The sequence below is a fragment of the Watersipora subatra genome, chromosome 10, assembly GCF_963576615.1.
Source record: "Watersipora subatra chromosome 10, tzWatSuba1.1, whole genome shotgun sequence".
NCBI lineage: Eukaryota > Metazoa > Bryozoa > Gymnolaemata > Cheilostomatida > Watersiporidae > Watersipora > Watersipora subatra.
The window spans coordinates 56735447-56758009 of record NC_088717.1 but is presented as its reverse complement, the minus strand read 5'-3'; the positions used below and the strand labels follow the sequence as shown (position 1 = coordinate 56758009).

The 22563-nt window shown below is 34.3% G+C and overlaps 2 protein-coding genes across 3 annotated transcripts; both read left to right on the top strand.

Moving 5' to 3' along the window:
- The first annotated feature begins 2170 nt into the window (after positions 1-2170).
- LOC137406375 (fatty acid-binding protein 1-like) lies at positions 2171-5059 on the top strand. The gene is made up of 4 exons (XM_068092947.1): positions 2171-2314; positions 3492-3664; positions 4225-4326; positions 4762-5059. Exons 1-4 carry the CDS (start codon positions 2230-2232, stop codon positions 4819-4821), a joined length of 420 nt encoding a protein of 139 aa, XP_067949048.1. The 5' UTR covers positions 2171-2229; the 3' UTR covers positions 4822-5059.
- Positions 5060-6677: 1618 nt separating this feature from the next.
- Positions 6678-21407, top strand: LOC137406488 (fatty acid-binding protein, liver-like). Of its 2 annotated transcripts, none has more exons than XM_068093070.1 (4): positions 6678-6813; positions 11336-11508; positions 16146-16247; positions 20898-21407. In XM_068093070.1, the coding sequence occupies exons 1-4, from the start codon at positions 6726-6728 to the stop codon at positions 20979-20981; spliced, it is 447 nt and encodes a 148-aa protein (XP_067949171.1). In that variant the 5' UTR covers positions 6678-6725; the 3' UTR covers positions 20982-21407. The 2 variants fall into 2 exon arrangements, with proteins under 2 accessions (XP_067949171.1, XP_067949172.1); XM_068093071.1 differs by lacking the exon at positions 20898-21407 and adding an exon at positions 19347-19641.
- Positions 21408-22563: the final 1156 nt, after the last annotated feature.

Sequence of the window (22563 nt, the reverse complement as noted above, 5' to 3'; positions counted from 1 at the left end):
TCATTAAGACCAATAAATGCATTATTTGTCTTATGAAATTAAACATACACAAATAAAAATGAAAAGTTTTATTTTCACAGATAATCATTGGGCCATGAAAAATAATAAACTACTAGACATGTTATAGCCTTAGTTTCCAGTAGTCCTCGTTAAAGACTTTGGGTCTCAATGTTCAGTAGTTGTGACAATAGGCTATACATACTTGGCAGCTGTTAAGTGTGCATAGAATCATTTCTAACAACATGTGGGCAACTAGAGCTCTCTCAATCTATGCTTTGTGAAAGCAGTTAACCAGGGCACTAGGCAAGCTTGCGGATAAAACACTATTAAAACCAATGCTAGAGTTGTCTTTTCCTGCTTGTAGAAAAGACGAGTCTCCATTATTTTATACATGGAGGATTGCCTACTTTTTTACATGTATCAGCCATGGTAAAAAGTTTACAGGTTCCGGTTCCGAGAAAGTATATATAGCAATATTCCTGCAGAAAATAAAATACCGTATGCTATGAGAGCTTAGAGTGAAGAGTTGAGGTCTGTTTGAACGACAACCGTCATCTCACTTGCTAAGATAGCAAGATGATTTGGTATAGTTTTCATATCGTTATTTATAGATCTTAGAGAATATTCTAAGAGACGACGTTAGTGTTTAATATTAATACCTATTGTCTAGCCTCTGTAACCGATGTACAAACCAATTAACATACCTGAGAGGAGCTTATAGAAGTGATGAAGCAAACGTTTCTGGGCTATTTCAAATCATTGGGCCTCTCCAAAACATTTTTTATACACTAATCTTGAACCAGTCATTATTGCTACTAGTGCTCTGGCAGTCCAGTATGCCATAAAAGATCATCAGTTGTAATAAGTATCTGCACAATTATTCCACAATACAGCAAGATAGTCGAGTGATGCAGTTGGTAGTATGCCCGGCTGCTAAGTCAAATAACTTAATTTGATTCTTATGTGATGCCTTTTCTACCTCTAAGCATGGCTTTAGACAGATGGACACGGTTCTTATCATAGTAAAAATTTATGTAAACTTGCAATCACTATAATACGAGATTGGCATGTTTTCCAAAATATTACTTGCAACAACTTTAAAAGCAAGTTTTTACACAATTGTTACCCTTATTGTTTACACAATAACTTACATGTATGTTTGCACTTTTGATAAGCTAAGGTATTTTCTGCAGATTCTCAACTCTAATTCTACCACATCTAATTAGCGAGTAAGATATGAGTATTTCCTTTGCTTTTTATCAGCCTTTGAGAGACTTCGATTAGAAAGCTCAGAGATGATTGCCGGTCTTGTTAGTGTCAACAAGTCCACGACTCTCTGAAGAGCTAAACTCGATGTGCTCAACCCGCCAATGCAAGATTCAAAAAGCACCTGCACTGTGAAGTCAAATCAGACAAGTTATTTGAAAGTTATTTAAGTACTTTTATACTAGCTATAATTATTATAAAAATTTGAAAACAACTGATAATCAGTTGAAGTCTTTCAAATTGTTCTGAAGACCACCTTTAATGAAAACCAATAGAGTTGGCACAATCATTAGACATGTTTTAAAAGTAAGCAAGTTACTACTTGAAAACGCGAGTCATGCATGAATAAGGAAGCTTGTGAGTTATTAAGTTGTATGACTCATGCCTTTCTACGACTAGCTTTGCTCCCACACCATAATTATAATTATCTCACACTCCAATCTCTGCTAAGACGGGGGGGGGGGGGGGGGGGGGAAGGGGAAGGGGAAGGAGGGAGATTAGCATTTGTTCAATTGAACTAATTGAATCTATTTGTATTTATACCAAAGATGAAACAAATCACTTCATCATAAGGGTGATCACATGACCAGAGTTGTCTCATCTCTTCAGACTACAAGAGTTTAAGTAAGCCACAGGTAGGATGGTCATGCAGTACTTATTCACAGAGTCACTATGGATAAACAAATGTTGTTTATTCAGAGTCAATAAAAAAGCTCTGAAAGGATATGAGGGCAGCCATTAGCTTCCCCAATTATGATGAAAACCACTTTGTTGTTCCGCTGATGATAGCCAATGAAATTATTCCATGTCAATTCTATTTATGTCTTTTTTGAGCCAAAGATAGATGTGGCCAGCAGAGACTATATAAGCCTAGCATCTTCTGCAAAAAAGCACCCAAACCGCTTCTCCAAGTCAGCTAAGCTTTCCTTTCTTCCACTTACATATTTCTGTATTTAATTCACCATGTCTGTCGCCCAGTCATTAGTAGGAACATGGAAGATTGATAACTCAGAATCTGAGAATCTTGAAGCGTACCTGCAGGCAATCGGTAAGTGGGGTCCGAGATACCAAAACTTATAGTTGTAAAAATCTTTAAAAATATTTCTTTTTAATGGCTAAATGTGGCTGATCAGACAGTACGGTTAGTAATAATACTATAATATTGCTTCTTAAAATGTCAATCTAAGTTGACAGCATTTATAGAAGGTTTATGCTTGTACCAAAAATTATAAAAATGTCGTTAAATTTTTATGAGCTACTGATTCTTCAATTTGAAAGAATATATAAGTACTAAAAATAATTTTAAAAATTTTTAAATTTTTTAATAATTTTTAAAATTATTTACAAAAGTTTTTAAATAATTTTTAAAAACATTATAAAATTTTATAATTTTTTATAAATAAAAGCCTAAGGCCAGCATATAGAAAAATCAGAAATTAATTTTATAGATAAAAAAGAGGCCACAGCATAACAGAAAAAGTGAACACCTTACTGCTTTTAGCAATGCTTAAAACCTATTCACCTTTTAAAGATTGTGTTAAAAGAAATTTTTTCACAAAATTATTTAGAACATATATTATTTAATGTATTCTAGTAGTAATATCATAATATTTTATAGATTCCAATTTTGGAAGGCAAAAATTTTATCAGCTTGTCAACTCTAAAATTTGCGAGTGAAAATATAACTTAATTATGAGATCATCTAAACAAATTAAACCAATGGCTGTGCAGACAAATTTCTTTCTAAATAAACAGTAATAGCTTTGAATAACGGAGTGGCATCCTGCTTTATACAAACCTGTACCTTCATGTCACAAATTATAATGTGAACTTTAATTAAAAATTTTGCCATAGTTCTACATTGATAAGTTATATGTTTAAATTACCGCCTATATAAATATATGTATATATGACAACAATACTATGGTTGTACATGTATATTACAAAAACAATGCTGAGCAAAAGTTTAAAGCAACAAGTCCAAAAACAAATTTGATATGTCTAATATGTGCTATTTGACAGTAAAAGTGTAAATAAATTTAAAACAGACATAATTTGCTTGAAGTTGTTGTCTCTTGATAGTTCTACGCCACAAATTTATTTTATACTTAGTATATTAGAGGACTTCTATTGTAAATTTTAGTGTAATCATGACTGCTGGATTACAAAGGGTCGCAATTTTCTATGCTGCATTTGGTTTACCCTCCTAGCGTATTTTTTGTCAGGAATGAAGGATGATATGATTGAAAGAGCTATCCAATCAGAAGTCGAAGTTGAGTGGAAAGTAGAAGGAGACCAGATAACTCAGTTTATCCGTGCCCCTGTCAAGTCCCATTCAGTCACCTTTACTCTCAACTCACCATTTGATGAGACTCTCCAGGGAGGAAAGGTCTTTGAGGTGAGACAAGTATACAATGATGCCGGGATACTTGTACGTCATTGATTAGTGTCACGTAGAAGATTGTAAAATGATGCTGGATGAAAACATTAATGAAACCTATTGCATAATAAATAAATGGTTGAAACCACTATAATTTCTCAAGCTTACCACAAACTATATTTAATAATCCGGCTCTTGTAGGAATTGGAGAGAAAACGAGTCAGAGAAGAATAAACTATTAAAGATATTGAAAAAAGATTTGATGAGGTTTCTCATAAAAACTAGATTTTTTCTTGTAGACATCTCATCATAGTTTTTTTATCTGAAAAGTATAAAAGCTCTTATAGCTTTGTTTATGTTAGGAATTATATTGCAGCGTTATCCGGCAACATTGTTTAGCTTGCTTGAGATAATATTGGCTTTCATAATAGTTGTCATCTGTGAAAGGAAATTATATGTGGCATATATTTTCCTCTTCATTCTGCTCAACATTTTTCTTGCCACAGAAGTAGAAAAACACAAACAGAATATTTCCTTACAGAGATAAATAAATATTGCTATACTGCACTTACTTGTAGACAACATATACGGAGGAAGACGGCAAGTTGGTGAAAAGGCAGATCGGCAGCCCCTACAATTGTACTTGTAGTACAGAGCTGATTGGTGACCAGCTAGTTGAGGTGAGTACTCTAGCCTCAAGTTTTTCTCAAAGCTCTGGTGGTTAGAAGAGCCAATCAAATCTCCATTTTAGTTTAATTTATAAACTCTAGTAATATTGGCAGCCTACGGAAAACACCAAATGAAATTATGGAGCAACTGCTTAGAATATCAAATCAAATTGTAAAAACAAATCAAATTAACTCTTATATAAAAGTTTAGTTTTATATTATTGTGTTTCTCTTTAAACATTGCAACATAACAGCACAATTCAAGCTGCTTTTGTGTGAAGCTCCCAAAAGCAAACAAACAATATTTCTCGAAGTTAACAAGCTATTTTTAAAAGCTGTTCACTCAATTCTCCTGTTTGAATAATCTAAAGAACAACTTTTTTGTACTTATTTTGTTTAAAAAAATTGACAATTGTGTATTTTCACTGTAAATGCTTGTCTTTGCAGACAAGAACTTGTGAGTCGTCCCCTCCTGTATCCAGCGTCAGAAAGATGAACAGAGTTTGAGCAATATGGAGTTGTCCCAGATGCCGCGTTCCTACTCAACTGTTAAAGTAGAGCTAAACAATTTGTAAGACCTCAAGCTACAATCCATGCTGAATCACATAGCTGTATGCCAATAAAGTGGCCATTTATATACTGGCTACTTCTTGAAGCTAGCTGCATCTGTTTAGAATGACTAAAGAAAGGTTATGTTACATCTGTTGTGCCAAATTATAATAATAAATCATTACTTGTGAATGCATTCTAATTTGTGTTATTACTTCCTCTGAATTCTGAACAATTTCTAACTTTTTTTCCAACACAGCAAGTTTGCTATAGCCAAGAAACAAAAACTCCAACTCATAGGGTTGCTAACTGCTGCTACAAATAGCCATTAAGTGTGCACCAGTTATGACTAGTCTATATATAGCAGATCTTGGGTGAAGAAGTTCAGATATGTACATAAAGTAAAAGGAGTTGGTGCATGCCAGTGAACTTCAACTACCTTAGAACCGCATATAGCATTTAAAACTTGCAAAAGGGAGTTGTCTTCTCTAGCTTCTTTGGTATGAACATTCAAATAGCATATTTAGAAAGTAACTGAAGTCAATGTTAAAGACAAAAGTTCAAAAAGAATTCACAGAATGTTTTATGATGACCGATCTCAAGATATTAAATTATGGCTGCTGATTAATTTAGAACATATTATTTAGCATCAAGGTAATCTCGGAATATGTTAGTGTTATAATTAAATATTTTTTTCTCAAATAAATCAAATAGTATTTGAATTTTTTTTCAAGATCAGTAGCAGCTGTCCATGTTGATGGCTTTTTAACTTTGTAGCCTATTCCCTATACATTTACTGTACACTATTCCCTATACTATTACTGTACACTATTCCCTATACTATTACTGTACACTATTCCCTATACTATTACTGTACACTATTCCCTATACTATTACTGTACACTATTCCCTATACTATCACTGTACACTATTCCCTATACTATTACTGTACACTATTCCCCACATATTTCCCTAAACTATAGCCATTATTCCTATAAAATAACATAAAAATTATAGCCTTTGTTTGTAAGAAAAATTGACTAACAAGTATAGTCTTTCTTCTTAAAATATACTATAACAATTATAGTCTTAGTTCCTAAGACAAGTTCCATAACGAGTAAACCTTCCTTCTTAAAAAAAGTGGCATAAAAATCCTATCTTAGGCCTTTCTTCCTAAAACTGTTACAAAAATTATGGCCTTTGTTTTCAAACAATTTGCATAATGATTATAGCTTCTGTTTCTAAAATATGGCATAATAATTTTAACTTTTTAAAAACAGTAAAGCCAGTCATAAACTGAATATGGAACACTCAATTGAGTCTACAGCTCTTCTTTGTACTGGCCCCATTTCTAACATTTCTAACAACTACCACAACTACCCCGATTGATATGAACAAAGGTGCTCTCCTAATTTCTAACTCAGAAATATCACTCAGTTCAGAAAAGACGTCAAGACCTTTAGAGTAATGGCTGCAGTTATGAAATCTGTACGTGGAGAAGTATTTATTGCATCCTGACAGTCCATCATTAGGCCTAAATAATTAATCAGCTTGCATAATTTACTGCTATGTGACCTTCTGGACAGAAGCGGTAGACCTGCCAAGGAATTCACGCAGCTCTACGTAAAAATCAGACACAGTCACAGACTGCACCTGCCAAGCTATGATTGCAACATCTCCTTGTTCTGCACAATTACATAATGTGTTTGTACTCCATCTGATAGAATTATCTATGAAGAAGCAGCCAATCACAGAACATTTTATCTGTGGACAAGACACTGCGTCATAAGTGTATTTTATTCTCATCATCTATTGAAGAAGCACCTGTTTTTGCTACTCATTAACAGTCAACCTGTAAGACAATGTCATCTGTTGCGCAGTCATTTGTAGGCACATGGAAAGTGGATAATACACCTTCCGCCAGCTTCAAGGAGTACTTGAAAGCTACTGGTAACTATTGACATCTGCAAATATATTAAAAAACATACTAGGAGCCTTTAAAATCTGCTTTGAATGTCAAATTTCAACTTTTTTCTGTAGCTCATCTCTTAAAACATTAGTTGGTTCTTGATTTTTGAGTAAATTATCTGGTAACTAAAATAATTTAAAACATTGCATGTTTGCGAACTGAAAGTAATCATAATAATAAATGTACAACTTTTAGATTTTCCACCACAAACTGTCAACAAAGGTCTATTTTATTTTAGAAATAGGTAGTTATGGCTTGCAGTATTAGCTAGTCTAGAAGAGCCAAGTTGGTAACTAAATAAGTTGGTAACCTTTATATATCTCAATATATTTGATCTTACATCTATAAGTCTCAAAGTTTATCATCTGTTGTCATTTATTTTTCCTGTTTGTTCAGCTATAGCTACATGCATTAAAATCTAGGAATAAAACGCTTGCTTGGTGCTGGATTTGAACTCACAAAAATCGCAATCACAAGTTTTCAAACACGCATCTAACCACAAAGCTACGCAATTAGTACAAGTCCATCACTCTTACCATATACTGTATACTTTTTTCTCCCGATTGCAAGCGCTAAATGACATAGTAATTGATACATTGCACCCACGTGTTATGATGCCCCTGTTATAAAATATTTTTTCACCTAACTCTATGAAACACAGTTCTGTTTCGTTCTCGTCATACTAGGGCGAATTTGTTTTCCGCTATCTGATATCAACAAAAATTTTCTTTCGAAATTGAAATTTGGCAACTGTTGTACTAATTATAACGGAATAAAAAAATGTCGGCATGTTGTTTGCCAAAATCTCTCCCACAACGCCCGGAAGCGATATACATTGCTTGCTGTCTTAGTTCAGCGTTATTGGTTAAAAGTTATAGTAAAAACTAATTCGCACACAAATAAGCAATAAAATCTTAGTTGAAAGCTGAAGTTTAGTTTAGTAAAATACATTCTAAAACTTATCTTCAAGTATGTGTACAGTAAGCTAAATTTATTGAAATTAAATTCAACACTTATATTATACGCCTGTCTCAAAGCTAAGTACTCTCCACGGTACATACCGTACGTGGTACATTGTAATGTTACATTTTCTTGCAGATCATAACCACTAAATACACTAAAGTTACTATAGGTAAATATAGTTACGTACTAAGGTTAACATATTGTTCTGTTACTAATTTTAATATGTACAGTATAGTACATATGTAAAATTTTGATGATTTTTACCAGGAAGTGTTTGCATTAGATAATTACTATGGGTTTCTATACCACTTTATACGATATTCTCGCTACAACACTGAAATGAATTAAAATCATTTAATTGTATACCAAATAATTTTTCATTTTAGTCAAAGCAAAACAGACTTTATTTAGCCATCATTTGCTAATTATTTCACAGTTATCTTTAAAAACCTTTACAGTTGTTTTATTTTTTTAATTAATTTACTTCAACTGCTCAAGACACTTTTTTCATGATGTGAAGTTTGAAAGTTGGAATGGTCACTATTGTTATATGATAAACAAAAATTATTTTTTGTGCAAAGCCTTTTTTATTACTCGGACAACGCTGGGCATTCATTTAGTATATATATAATATAATGTATATATATAGCACATGTATAATATGGGAACTACTTATCTGTTGGTAATCACAACGGGTCTGTTTCGAACAGACATAGATCTTCTCTCATCAGGTGGAAATTTAAAAAGATGGAATTCAAGATGGCTACTAGTGAGTATGAAAATGGCTCATCAATCACATCTGATTGGTTAATGGGTAATCGCCATCAACCAGGGAGAACTGCCTATGTGGTTCCCTCTTTGAAATGACTGAGCAGATAACTCTTAACATGCCTGCATGATGATGTAAATTCATTTCTTTTATCTAATGTGCATTGCTTTGGTTTGCAGATAATCATGAACTTTTAAAAAAGGCAAAAGTTGCATTTTTGCTTGTGTTTGAGTAGGCTCCACATTGCTTATGCATTTTCCCCCATTTAATAGTATATGCTACCATTTGGTCATTTAGTCTCCAAATATACTTACTATGTTCAGTCTGGATTATTTTACTTGCGTGGTTGAATGACTCATTGTGGTTGTTGCACCTAGCTTTGAAGAGTACCTAGCTTTGATGAGAAGAAAGCTCTCATCAGCACCTACATGTATGTCTGTTCGAAACAGATCTGTCATGATTACCAACAGCTAAGTACTCTCCATCTTATACATTATACTATAATTCACTATGCACATCTTGAATGCTTTTTCTTTGTTACTCTTTACAAAACTAGCGTTTCTAGCAATAATAAGTACGTACATACATATACTATAGTATACATACTATAGTCTATGTATGTGTGTTACATATACTATAGTATACATACTATAGTATATGTAACATAGTATATATACTATAGTATATATAACATAGTATATATACTATGTTATATATACTATAGTATATATAACATAGTATATATACTATGTTATATATACTATAGTATATATACTATATAACAGGGCAGTGCTGACTGCTGCTGTGACCCTACCAGCAGTATGTAAATCTGGACACTCTTGGCTTAAGACCATCGGAAAGTAGCAATGAGCCAGATTTGAGAAGGTCTGAGTGCAGTATAATTATTTGAGGATGTTGCATTTTATCTAGCCCAGAACATGATAAAATCTGTTACAAACAAGCACTGATATATCAATAAAGATATCTACCTGTCGATATTGGCTGGACAGCTGAGGTTTTCCGGTCACCTTGGTCAAGAGAAGCTTACTCAAGAAAACATAGTTGCTGTGGAAAGGTAGTTTGATAGTCAGGATGTGTGTTTGGTGTTGACCAACTACCATAGCCTGGCACTGCTGACCATAGAAATCAACTCAAAATTTGATGACAGGCCCTGACAGACTCAAAGCTTTAAGCTATCTATAGGCTGCCGTAAAAGCAGTTGCAACACCTTCCGTTACTGACATAAGTTGTTGTTTAGAAATCTTGTTGCAAAAACAATGAAATCTTTTAGCATAAGGGTCATCTTGGTCCTTTTTCAGAGTCTCGTAGTTTGTGAAAAGTAGTTTGATATATTTAAAGGACAGTTTATAAACTCAAAACAGAATGGTTGAAGGAAGAACCATGTTTTGTAAGAAAACTTGACTGGATGACCAAGGGATCATAGACATCCCCGATTTTTTCTGGTGATGTCATACAATACTGCATGACCCTATGTGTGACTACTGCGGAATGTCTGTACACACTCCAAAGTGAAACTTGGTGCAAAACTCAAATGCTTTGCGGCAATAAATTGGTGTTCAATGCTCAGCACTGTACTCTTGAGAGTGCATTGTAGCATCCATGCTACGCGATCACTTTAAAGCATAGCCTTAGTGCCCGAGTGTCTAGAGCTGTAGCAATGCATGATGAGGGTAAATAACCAACTATTCCAGTAACTAGGACTACAAATACAGCTCAAGAAAAAACAAGAGCATCGCTGAGTGTGTCAAAGAAAATACAACATTTTTCTGAAGTGAGATGCCATCTGTTGCTCATGTGAGCAGGCGCGGCACCAGCGAACTATCTTTTTTTTGGAGTTGCCAAAAAACAGTAACAATTGTGACTAAAAATTTCTCCAACAGAGCACAAAGTTGTATCTACTCACAACATGTCACAACGTGTCACAACATGTCACAACATGTCACAATAATAGTTACTCTGTCTTTCACATGATCCACTTATAATTTTATTAGTGACCCATACCTTTTAGGATTTCCCTAATAGTGCCATAATTAAAGGTCTACTGGTTGGTGTAATTGGGGAGGGAAGTGTCTAGTAAATATTATCGTCACTCTTGCCTAGTAGGTCAAGACTTCGTACAAAATTACAGATGCCAGTTACCAAGGAAACCGATAACTAAAGTAAATATCATAAAAACACTTGTTTCTAAAACTTTTCTGCTATTATGCATTTACAATAATTAAAGTTTTGACACCTCTCTCTCTCTTTTACAAGGTTCAATGTAGTTCTTTCTTTCCCACCCTTTCTTTCCTCTCTCTCTCTCTCTCTCTCTCTCTCTCTCTCTCTCTCTCTCTCTCTCTTTCGCCCTCTTTCCCTCTCTCTCTCTCTCTCCCTCTCTCTCTCCTCTCTCCTCTCTCTCCTCTCTCTCCTCTCTCTCTCTCTCTCTCTCTCTCTCTCTCTTTTCTCTCCCCCTCTCCCCTTCTCCCCCTCTCTTTCTCTCTTTCTCTCTTTCTCTCTCCTCTCTCTCTCCCTCCCTCCCTCCCTCTCTATTTCCATCTCTCCCTCTCTCCTTCTCTCCCTCTCTCCCTCTCTCCCTCTCTCCCTCCCTCCCTCCCGCCCTCTCTCTCTCTCTCTCTCTCTCTCTCTCTCTCTCTCTTTTTCTCTCACTCACAAGGTTCATTGTAGCTATGAATGCGTGCATATAGCATGTTAGCAGGAGCCAGGCGGAGCGGATGTCAGACAACAGAACTATAGTTGTGAGGCTTTTGTAGGATTAGCAGAGGAAACGATTGATAGAGCCGTGAAGGCAGAAGTTGAAGTGGACTGGAGAGTAAATGGACAGCAGGTAACTCAAACGATTCGCACCAAGACCAAATCACACACAATGACCTTCACCTTGGGAGTAGAATTCACCGATACCAATCTTGGAGGGCAAGTCTTTCAGGTAGTTGACATAATCATCCCTTAAAACTTCTCAAATGCTATTAAATAATTAAACATTTTGAATCATGAAAGCTGTCTAAAAACTTTTCATCTTGTTGTCCATGGTTGGCCTGATTAATATATGCTATTTGCTGCATGCACGTGTACATTGCTGTACATTAACAAAGTTATTTTCCTTCTGAAAGTCCATTTCTACAGCAAATTGTTGTATCTAGGTGTTACTTTATGGAGCCTGTTACATCAGTTGATATCCTGAAAACTCAAGCTGTGTGTCCGTTTCGTGAGTGTCACTATCAAGCACCCAATACTTGAGTGTAAAAAGCCGCAGATGGAGGGCTATCTTTTGAGCCAACTTGTCAACCCTTGTCACTGTACAAATATCTTAGCATTACAGATTTTATCACCTAAAGTTGCGTCGTATACCTTTATATGCCCACCAACCTTCGGTTAAATCTTTACTATAATAAGAGCCGTGTCTGTCTATCGGTCTCAAGCCACGCTAAAAGGGTTAGTAAAAAGATCGCCACGCATGGGAATTTTGCCTAAATACTCAGATTCCCAAGCAAGGGCACTACCGATTGGGTCACTCGATCCCCTTGCCGCATCACAGAATAATTATGCGTATAGTTAGGCCTACCCATGATGACCTCTCATGGCCATCATACTGATGGCCATGATAGCATGTGAAGTATTGACAAAACTTCACATGCTACTCATTACGTCAGCATATTTCTTTGAAACCATTTTCAATTATAATCTATAAAAAATAAAAAGGCATACTTTTACTTTAGTTAAAATACATTTATCTGAAAGTGGTTTGTCTGTTAAGGTAAATGTTTCAGCACCCGAAAATTTGACTCAGTAGTATTATATCGATACAACAGTGGCTGCACAGGCTTTGAATGTATGCCAGTAGTTCCTTCGTAACTCCTTATGCTCACAAACTGATATACTACTATATATATATTGCTTTATATATTACTTTATTGTAATTGCAATAATGTCATTTCAAACAAAACATTTTCCAAATTATTCCATACAAGAATCATAAAACAAAAAAAAGCAACAGATAGTCGCTAAATCAAATAAATGGTTTGAAATATAGCGGTTAAAAATGCTTTTGTTTGTTAAGAGAGCAGATCTTATATGGAACATTGTTGAAGCAGCTAGCAATGATATAATAAGGTAGTATAATGGTAAATATTGCAATTTAATGAGTGTTAGGAATATTTTTCAGATATCTCAAACATGGATATATACAGACAGCAGGAATTTGGACAACTCTTTTTTTTGTTTCATTACTGATTTCTGATAGAACTCTATAAAATGGGAGCACCTTTTAGCAGGATAATTAGGGACATATATGTACATAATGATAGGAGCGTTACCTAACAATACTACACTTAGAATATTCATGAACCTTACTCCGGCTTTGTTATCTAGTGCCCTACATTTTCTAATGCCCTTATTACAATACTATCAACCGTCAGGCCTGCTGCTGTTGCTTGACAAAAAGACAAATTCACCCAGCTACAACATGCCTTTGAGTAATGACATGATGGCTTTCTGGAAATTCAGCGGCTGTTGATGCCATCTATTTTGGCTCAGAAAGACTGGCGCACAGGAAATCAAGTGTGAATCACATTGCGTATGGAAGCTGCCTTGTCGGTTTACTGATCATCTGGGGGTGGAAATGATGTCACTGTGTAACCTCGCACTGAGGTAGTTGTATACAGCAGATACATACATACTGGAGGTTTCCACAAAATTGCTAGTGGCATATATTTTAATGTTTAAAGCTTTTGCAAAGTATAAGATTACAATAGTAGTTTAGCGTACTGGGATGACAACTCCATGCTTGACCTCATGCGGTATATTCTGCTCTAAGCATATTATGATGACCCAAAAACCATTTAATAGAGTTAACGTTTTACTGATTCAAATGGCATTTCATAGAATGCATAATGATGTTTGGCTGAATCTATTTTTTAACAAAACTACAAAGTAATCTTTCCAATCATCCTGAAAGCATTATTATCAGGTCATATCAAAAATGAAAAGTTGAAAATTAATATTTTCTATAGCTTATATTGAATATAGCTAAGTGGAATATTACTACAAGGCAAAAATTTTGTTGTTTTGCTGAAAGGGTACTAACATCGTGGTTTATTTACTGGTAACCAAAGATAACACACACCACGAATGAAGGACTGTATATCTGCTCACAGATCTCTTTGCTAACATTTAGAAATATTGTCTAATGTTATTGCATAGAGAAGATTGATACAAGATTGAGGCACAACATCCTCTACTTCTATGTATCTAGCTGAACTCTGACTTTCAGTTATAAATAAAGAATGAATTCTCTGTTGTCATGAGATGTAGGCTATCAAGCTTTCTCTAAAGCTGTGACATCATTAGAGGATTTGGTCATGTGACCAAGGTGTCTTAGTGATATCTGCATACAGTAATAGCTGCGGAGGGTACAGCGGATGCCCTGTGAAGTTGCTCTGCTCTAGAAAGTGGTTGTATGGATAGGGACTCTCTAAAGATATCTGATTCATTATTGGTTATAGTTTTAGTTCAAAAAGTTGGTATCTAAGCAGTGATGCTTCAGTGCCAAAATAGACTTGTTTGACGTCTGAAGCAGAGAAGTCCGGAAATTTCTGCTTAATCCCCGATTTTCTTTTAGATTTGAGGCATTCGAATATTGGTGTTAGACTAAACAGTAATACCTTGACTTTTACATGTTTCTGATCTCAACCAGATGAGATTACGACCAGAAAATTTGAGATTTTCAAGTATCAAAATTCAACTCAAAATTGAACTTTTGAAAATTTTCTTACTGTACATAGAGTCGTTGATTTTACAGTTGGCACAGATGTTTACAATAAGCTCTGCTGTGCTTTTTTTTTTCACACAATCTTTGCCAGGATGAGTTACTGTACGCTTCATAAGAACTTCATTAGACCCAACCTTAGTTTAGGTTAGCCTTCACTATTTTAATGTTTATGTTAAAGTTGGTAAAAATAAAACAGCCGAAATATTTGTTTTATATTTTATGAAAATCAAACACCCAGTCTATTTTCCCACTTTTTTATTTACCTTATACAATACACAAGACTCTGAGTAGATGAGGCTGGGGTTCGCGTTTCTATAGATACGACACACTCCCAACCTAATCTAGTCTATTAATAGATTTTTATAAGACAATCAGCGTATTGTACATATTACCTGCTCTTTTATTACGTGTGTATACAGTTTATGGTGTATAATAGTAAAATAATGCTCTAAAAGTTGTTTGCTAGACTTATAATGAATTAATTACTTTAATCATGGGAAAATAGCTTGGAACTTCGAACAAATCACTTTTTGAACAGCCATCTGGAATGACTTATAGTGAAAGCACGAGGATTGACTGTATTAGCGATGTTCTTTCTGTAATATTTCAACATATTTAGTAAGTTTGTAGCTAAGATTTGGAAGCTTTTTAGTAATTTAATTTTAAAGTTTGACTTATTTTGCTTATAAATATGTTTTAAATTACTATATGTACTAAACTTCCATCTGGTTCAATTTTTTGTTATTCTTATAAAGTTCCAGTTTGTTTCACAACATCTTTTAACTTTTTTATGATGGCTGCCTTGCGCTGGCAATAAAAATCTCCTATTTTTGTTGCCGTATGTATGCTCTTAAGCTATCATGAGTTGCCTGCTCTTTTATAAGCAGGTCTTACTTTGGTTTTGACCTTTATTAACCTCATCTTTGCAGCCTTGTTTGCACTAATTACGTTATGGCATATAAATCTTTTATTTAGCTGAAAGGTCATTTCTGTTATTTTAGTTCAGAAGCTCTTAGAGACTTAGAGTAAGGTAAAATGACTCATCAATAAAAAACATGAAGGTGAACAAGAATTTGCAGCAATGTCTTTAAAAACTTTTCTCAGCTTTGTATTTTGCACTAATTTAGCTTAAGTTCTGTCAACCTTCTAATGACAGACTTAAAACCCAGGCTACACCGAAATATCCTCGTAAAGATCAACTTACACAATATTTCATTCATTTTATCAAAAAGTATCGATATTTTTTTACCATTTGCGATTGTTTTGGACGTTTGAGGTGGTATGAGTGCTAGGATGCTTCAAGATTAAAATCGATAAAAATTGATCGTGGTTGAAATGCTCAGATCAAGTGAAAGTGCGATTATTACATCTATATAGTTGCAAAGAGACCAACAGAATAAAAACGCATAACGCTGCAACTTGAACGCAGTAGTCAATATCAACTATCGCAATGACAACAACTGATGACGTCATCTTGCAGGTATCTTTCTTCTGAGCGTTTTAACTGTGATCAAGTTTTGTCGATTTTAACATTGAAACATCCTGACAGTCAAATCACAGCAAATATCAAGATCAATCGCAAATGATTGAAATATACGATACATTCTGATAAAATCTACTAAAATTTTGTGTAACTGGATCTTTAACATTGAAAATAGATTTGTACTATGACGGGTCTCAAATACATCGTTTGTTCTGTGCTAAGTGACTTACATTGTGACTTACAGGTTACTTACACTGTGATTTACAGGTGACTTACACTGTGATTTACAGGTTACTTACATTGTGACTTACAGGTTACTTACACTGAGGTTGGAGGAAAAATGCTTGTCAAAATGAGGGGAAGTCCTCACAACTGTACTTCTTCCATGGAGCTCATCGGAGATGAAATAATAGATGTAAGTAAACAGAAAGAGGTGACACTTGTTGAAGGTTGTCACTAGCATGCAGGGTCATGAGAACCTCTGCCAGTTGCTTTCTTTTCATAGATGATTTAGGTAACACCCCAGTTAATGAATTATTTATGATCGCTAAAACTAATATTCCAAGGAAAAGCTGAATAATTTTCTTACGCAATGTTTGATCGCATTTACTGATATTCTCTCATCAGAGTATAGAAATCTTGGCAACAGGCCAACGCATTTTTCTCTAACGCTTGACATTACTATGCAAATATGTAGGACTGTACTCAGTAAGAGCCACTCTGACCACAGAACCCATCCGTATGGGTTAGCTTGAGTAAGTTGGAATACTAATGCTTAGATCATATCCTGTTGTGTTGGCCTACAAAAGAGATCATAGTTGTGGCACTAGAAGTAGTCATATTTTAGCGGTTTATAGATTCTTGGAATAAAATAAAGATAAAACACTCAACAGATGGTTCTAAGTTAACCAAAAACAAATATTACTCATCATGGTCAGAAATGAAGTGAGCTGATCGATGACCAATTGATAGAGTGATATTCAATTGAGCCCTGCTTAGAAAGTTACTAGTATAGTCATGGCTAGTACATGTACTTGCATCTACTGTGTTTAATTCCAGCTGTGCAGAGCTTAGCTTTATCTAGCTTGTAAAATATTGGATGAGAATCAGTAGGATCTTTTTTGCAAGCCAAACCAGAAACATGGCAGCTATAAACCATCAGTCAGACAAGCAGCTGCAAATGGTAGAAGTTATTTGAAAGTTAACTGATAAATGAACAATTAGTAGCAGATAAAATTACATAGTTATTTGTAATTTTGTCTGAAAGTAGAGTTTCAGTAATATTTTTACTTAGCTTTCAGCAAATACTATACTTTTTTTCACTTTAAGCAACTTTAAAGAATTTAAAAAAAGCTGTAAACAGCCACAATTTTCAATGCGTTCAACTATAGTGAAATCAAATTGCCTTGAGGCTTTTTAGGAATTGTCTGCTCAGCATTCTTCATACAATTGAAGCAAAATTTTACTGATAGGATGTAAATTGGTAACTTGTGAGACCCAATAAAAAATTTATTTAGACTTTGCGTAAACAAGAGATTTATTAAAACACATCTTTATAAAATAAAACATGTAATTGGCTGCTACAATTATATCGCCATCACACAGGAAAGTTTATATAAATGAATTTTTATTATTCTTAAGGCAGCTTCATATCATCTTCATTTCACCCAAACCAAAAGATAGAATACAAGAATAATAAATAGTTAATCTAATTCCTATAAAGTCATATTAAATGATTACAACTTTTTATTTCTACAATTTTCGAATCTGAAATAAATTTTTATTTGTAACAAAGATAAACTGATTATTACAATTTATTCAGTTGTAATAACGAAATAAAACTAATTGCTTGGTTAGTTAGAGTTGGTTAGAGTATCTGTCCAATAAGCTGAATGTCTTGGATTTGAGACCCATGTTGACTAACATTTCAGTTGTCTCATTTATTGCATTTACAGAATTTCGTGATTGCATGAAAGTCAGCTCATTTTAAAGCAACTGATATTGTGGGACAAAAATATAAGACTTTGACATCCATGCTGCACTTTATCATTTCTGACAATTTATTTTGGATTCAAAAGTCACCTTTAGAGAATTTTAAAGAATTATTAATGACGAACCTGTGAGTCCTCTTAAATAAATTTCAAATGAAGCTGATTTCAGATAGAAGAAATTACAATAGAAGTTGTAATCAAATACATGTATACATAGATTATTGCTCATTCATCCATTATGTAGGCTTATGAATGGAGAGAGCAGTAGCTTATCACTCAGCTTATAGCCTTGGGTTAGTATAATTGTACTGAAACTATGCTTGTTTTCATGTATAAGTTCTATAAGCCTATTACAAGAAGAAATTACAATAGAAATTGTAATCAATATATTCCTATATATACATGTATACATAAATAAGCCTACGAGTTTTGAGCAATAAACATTTATCACTATAACAACTATTGTATGGTATTTGAAATGTATTCTACATAGTAAAACATTAGTGCTGATTGTGAAACATTCATTGCTGGCCATCAGTGACAGCTGTATGCAAGAATCTGAGTTTTCTTTCCATCCTTGGTAGCGTCTTAATATGACAGCATAAATAACTCCCAAAAAGCTAGAAGCTGACTTCCGGCTCTACATATTGTTTATATAAGAAACCTACCTAATTATATACGTGGGTGCTTCCATATTTACCCACTGATTTTGTGTTAGCTGACCTTCAGAAGTAAATGCTGAAAGTACAGCTGTTTACGGCTTGAGTAGAAGTACCTAACATAGAAATAAAACTACTGTAAAACCTTTAATTAAACGCCATGGCGCTCTATTTTTCAACCCTTCCTCTATAATGGCGGTCAAATAAAGGTGGCGTTCAAATAGAGGTGACGTTTAATTAGAGGTTTTACGGTATCTGCCTTTAACTTATACTGACACTAGCTAGAGAAGAGCTGAGTGATAGCATAGTCTGTGATCCTATACAAAAGGAGTTTAATGGAACTCTACACCTACATCATAAACGTAATCTAAACAAATACATGCCAGTCTACTCCTTTTTCCGATATCTCAGGAACTCCATGATGCTGACACAAAGTTTGATTGAATAAGGCTTTAGTAAGTTGGCTTGCCGAAATCTTTTTGTAAACAATTTAGCAAAAAACTGGCAATCTATCTAGAATATTCCGATGAGCTATTAATATGGCTTATATTTCTCTTTGTTTCCTGATGAGAGATAAAAACTCATATCAGCAAATCTAAACCAATCTTCCTGGCGAATTGCGAGCTTAGATGTTTCGTAACTTTATCATGTTATGATGACCCATAAGATAAAGTTTGTTTTAGGCTCTCTAGGAAATATTAGGAAATATTTAATTGGCAGTTGTCCCAACTCTTATGTTGAAATGCTTTGCTGCATTAATGCATGTCTAAAAATAAAGTCTCACATGAACTATAAAGCATCGTAACCTTTTTCGCAAATTATATTTCTTTTCAGTTAGTTATCCTGTCTTGTTTACTTCTGCAGACAATGACGTGTGAGTCCCCTACCCCTGTCTCGTGTGTTAGAAAGATGAAGAGAGTATAAACTGTTTCAACTAAACTTCAACCTGAAGAAGCCTCCTTTACAATTACGAGTGAAAGTGCCTCCTATACTGTTATACGTTATTTGAATTCATACTAATATATTTTCTGTCAGATGCAATAACTGACTTGAGCGTTTTTCTTTTTTGTTGTGTGAATTTGCAGCTACATTGAAATAGATATATTACTTTACTACATTATGAATAATAAAAAGCTTTCGTTTTCAAAATAAAGTGATGAACACGATTTATGACGTTTTGTAATATTGTGTACCATATTTTATCCTCACAAGTTTCTTTCGGTTTTCAGAAATGCAGCAGGATGTTTTGTAGAAAAAACCTGCGGCAAAAGATAGAGTAGAATAGATCCACGTCGATACAAAATTGTAAAAATTGTTGGTTAGCAAAAATTGAATAGGTCAAAACCGAGTAAAGGTTAAAATATGTAATATTTTCTTTGTTAACATAGATATATATATATATATATATACATGTATATAAATATATATATATATGTGGTTGAACCTAGCTCTGCTACAGCCAGCCTTTTGCTAGCCTACATTAAAAGAGAAATGTCCATCTCATGAGTTTATACAATACTCCAAGACTATGGAGCCATCATTCATTAGACTAGTTTACTACTTTTGTCATCGGGGCTTGTCTCAATTTATTCTGTAACAGCTTTAATCTATAATCAATGTTAGCATTGAAGATGGAAGTTTGTTATACTTTCTAAAATGACAAATTGAAAACATTTGAATAGAGTGATTGGAAAGGCATGTTTGTAAAGTGAGAGCTGACGATTTCTCCCAGGAATTTCACTCATATAAGTTAATGAAAACTGTTCCAGATGACTGCTAATTTAATTTTGTACCCATGTAATAGGAAGAGGGCAAAAAGTCAGGCGAATAAGTAAATATTAAAGTACAGCAGGACCTGCTATTTTACAATCAATAGAGTACGACTGAACTAAAAAAAACAAAATTTTAAATTGTTACTAAATAATGCAATATCAATATATGTGTAATGAAAAGATATTTTTATGTACTATATGATCTCATGACATGGTAAATGAAGTGTTGCACAGATACATGTTTCAGTTTTAAAATTTTTCAGATGATATCATTTTGTGATGGAGAGAATAAAATATAATTACATAAGTACAGACGCAATTACTTTTGCTTAAAATAGACAAAGCATAATTATTCCATCATTTATAGTGTGTAGTGATCATGGTCCAGCATAGGTCAAACGTAGGTTAGACTTATGCTCATTCCTTCAACAATTGTGAGTATTACCAGTGTTATTTTCTTTGTGGTATTACGTAGCTGATATACTATAAACTGGGTCAGTTTGAACTATAATATGTTAAAAGTTTTTGAGTTTCAGTACCTTGTAATGTCCACATCTATCTGTAAGGCCACTGTATTAATCTCATTGCAAATGTGGTACTCCACATGAGTCTAACACAACTTTTTATTTTGTTAATCGTTCAGAAACACACAATCACAAGAGCATCACATACCCTGAATGAGATTATGAGCAAGAAGGACTTGAACAAAGCAACACCAATCTCTTAGGCACACTCGTACCCTGTACAGTGTTTGGGTCTTACAGAAACTGACCTATTTGTAGATTAGGTAAATTATGAGCGTACTAATGTTTTTGCAATGTTCACAATTTTACAGACTCCATGCGCAAAAGGTGCAATGATTTTCATTAACTCGTAGTTAGCTTTCTTGTCAAAAAAGTAACTCAAGGGTAAGACAACTTGTAATTGTTCTGAATATGCCTTTACATTAGCCAGTTTTATTCTGCAATCGTCTAACCGTCAAATCTTTGAAACTAATTCTCATGTACAAACAAAATAGCCAAGGCAACCATTTGTTGAAATGCACCATCAACTACTGTGGGAGTAACATTGGTCACACTGAGTAAACAACCTAACCAGTAAGCAACCTGCGTTAGCCGCACGCTATTAGCTAAGGTACACATCTTTGGGTATATCATACACCTTCAGATAAGGTACACATTCCTACTTTTTGCCCCATGTTCCTGTCAATAGTTATTTTGTTTTTGTGAGTCAAAACTAAGGTCTATTATAAATGTCAGCCAGATAATACTGTTGTTCTAAAACCTTTTTTAATACAATATAACATTCTGCAATCAAACAGGGTAAAACCACACGCAACTGAATGCAGCATCAATATAGCCTTGTCATCTAGTTGTGGTGATACCTCACATTCATTCATCTGGATATGGCTTACGCAGTTTGCTTATACAACTAGAATGATGAATTAATTTATGATATTCAGGATATAATGCTGTTTTGCGTTAGCAAGTATGCTTAATTTTCTTGCTTTGGGAGAAATGTTTAACTGCAAAAAGGTAAGATAAAGCACTATTGAGGACTTGAGTTGAACTAGGGCTGCTATGATCAGCAACACATTTGACGATTTGTAACAACCCTACTAACTGTAAAGTGAGGTGATTTGTAACTACCCTACTAACTGTAAAGTGAGGTGATTTGTAACTACCATACTAACTGTAAAGTGAGGTGATTTGCAACTACCCTACTAACTGTAAAGTGAGGTGATTTGTAACTACCCTACTAACTGTAAAGTGAGGTGATTTGTAACTACCCTACTAACTGTAAAGTGAGGTGATTTGTAGCTACCATACTAACTGTAAAGTGAGGTGATTTGTAACTACCCTACTAACTGTAAAGTGAGGTGATTTGCAACTACCCTACTAACTGTAAAGTGAGGTGATTTGTAACTACCCTACTAACTGTAAGTGAGGTGATTTGTAACTACCCTACTAACTGTAAAGTGAGGTGATTTGTAGCTACCATACTAACTGTAAAGTGAGGTGATTTGTAACTACCATACTAACTGTAAAGTGAGGTGATTTGCAACTACCCTACTAACTGTAAAGTGAGGTGATTTGTAACTACCCTACTAACTGTAAAGTGAGGTGATTTGTAACTACCCTACTAACTGTAAAGTGAGGTGATTTGTAACTACCCAACTAGCTGTAGAGTGAGGTGATTTGCAACTACCCTACTAACTGTAAAGTGAGGTGATTTGTAACTACCCTACTAACTGTAAAGTGAGGTGATTTGTAACTACCCTACTAACTGTAAAGTGAGGTGATTTGTAG

What these genes read in the sequence shown, in the direction of transcription:
- LOC137406375 (XM_068092947.1), top strand. Translation starts at nt 2,230, where the DNA reads ATGTCTGTCGCCCAGTCATTAGTAGGAACATGGAAGATTGATAACTCA. An exon ending in AGCGTACCTGCAGGCAATCG is followed by an intron (nt 2,315 to 3,491) that starts GTAAGTGGGGTC and finishes ATTTTTTGTCAG; the next exon opens with GAATGAAGGATGATATGATT. An exon ending in TTGGTGACCAGCTAGTTGAG is followed by an intron (nt 4,327 to 4,761) that starts GTGAGTACTCTA and finishes TTGTCTTTGCAG; the next exon opens with ACAAGAACTTGTGAGTCGTC.
- LOC137406488 (XM_068093070.1), top strand. Translation starts at nt 6,726, where the DNA reads ATGTCATCTGTTGCGCAGTCATTTGTAGGCACATGGAAAGTGGATAAT. An exon ending in GGAGTACTTGAAAGCTACTG is followed by an intron (nt 6,814 to 11,335) that starts GTAACTATTGAC and finishes AGGCTTTTGTAG; the next exon opens with GATTAGCAGAGGAAACGATT. An exon ending in TTGGAGGGCAAGTCTTTCAG is followed by an intron (nt 11,509 to 16,145) that starts GTAGTTGACATA and finishes TGTGACTTACAG; the next exon opens with GTTACTTACACTGAGGTTGG.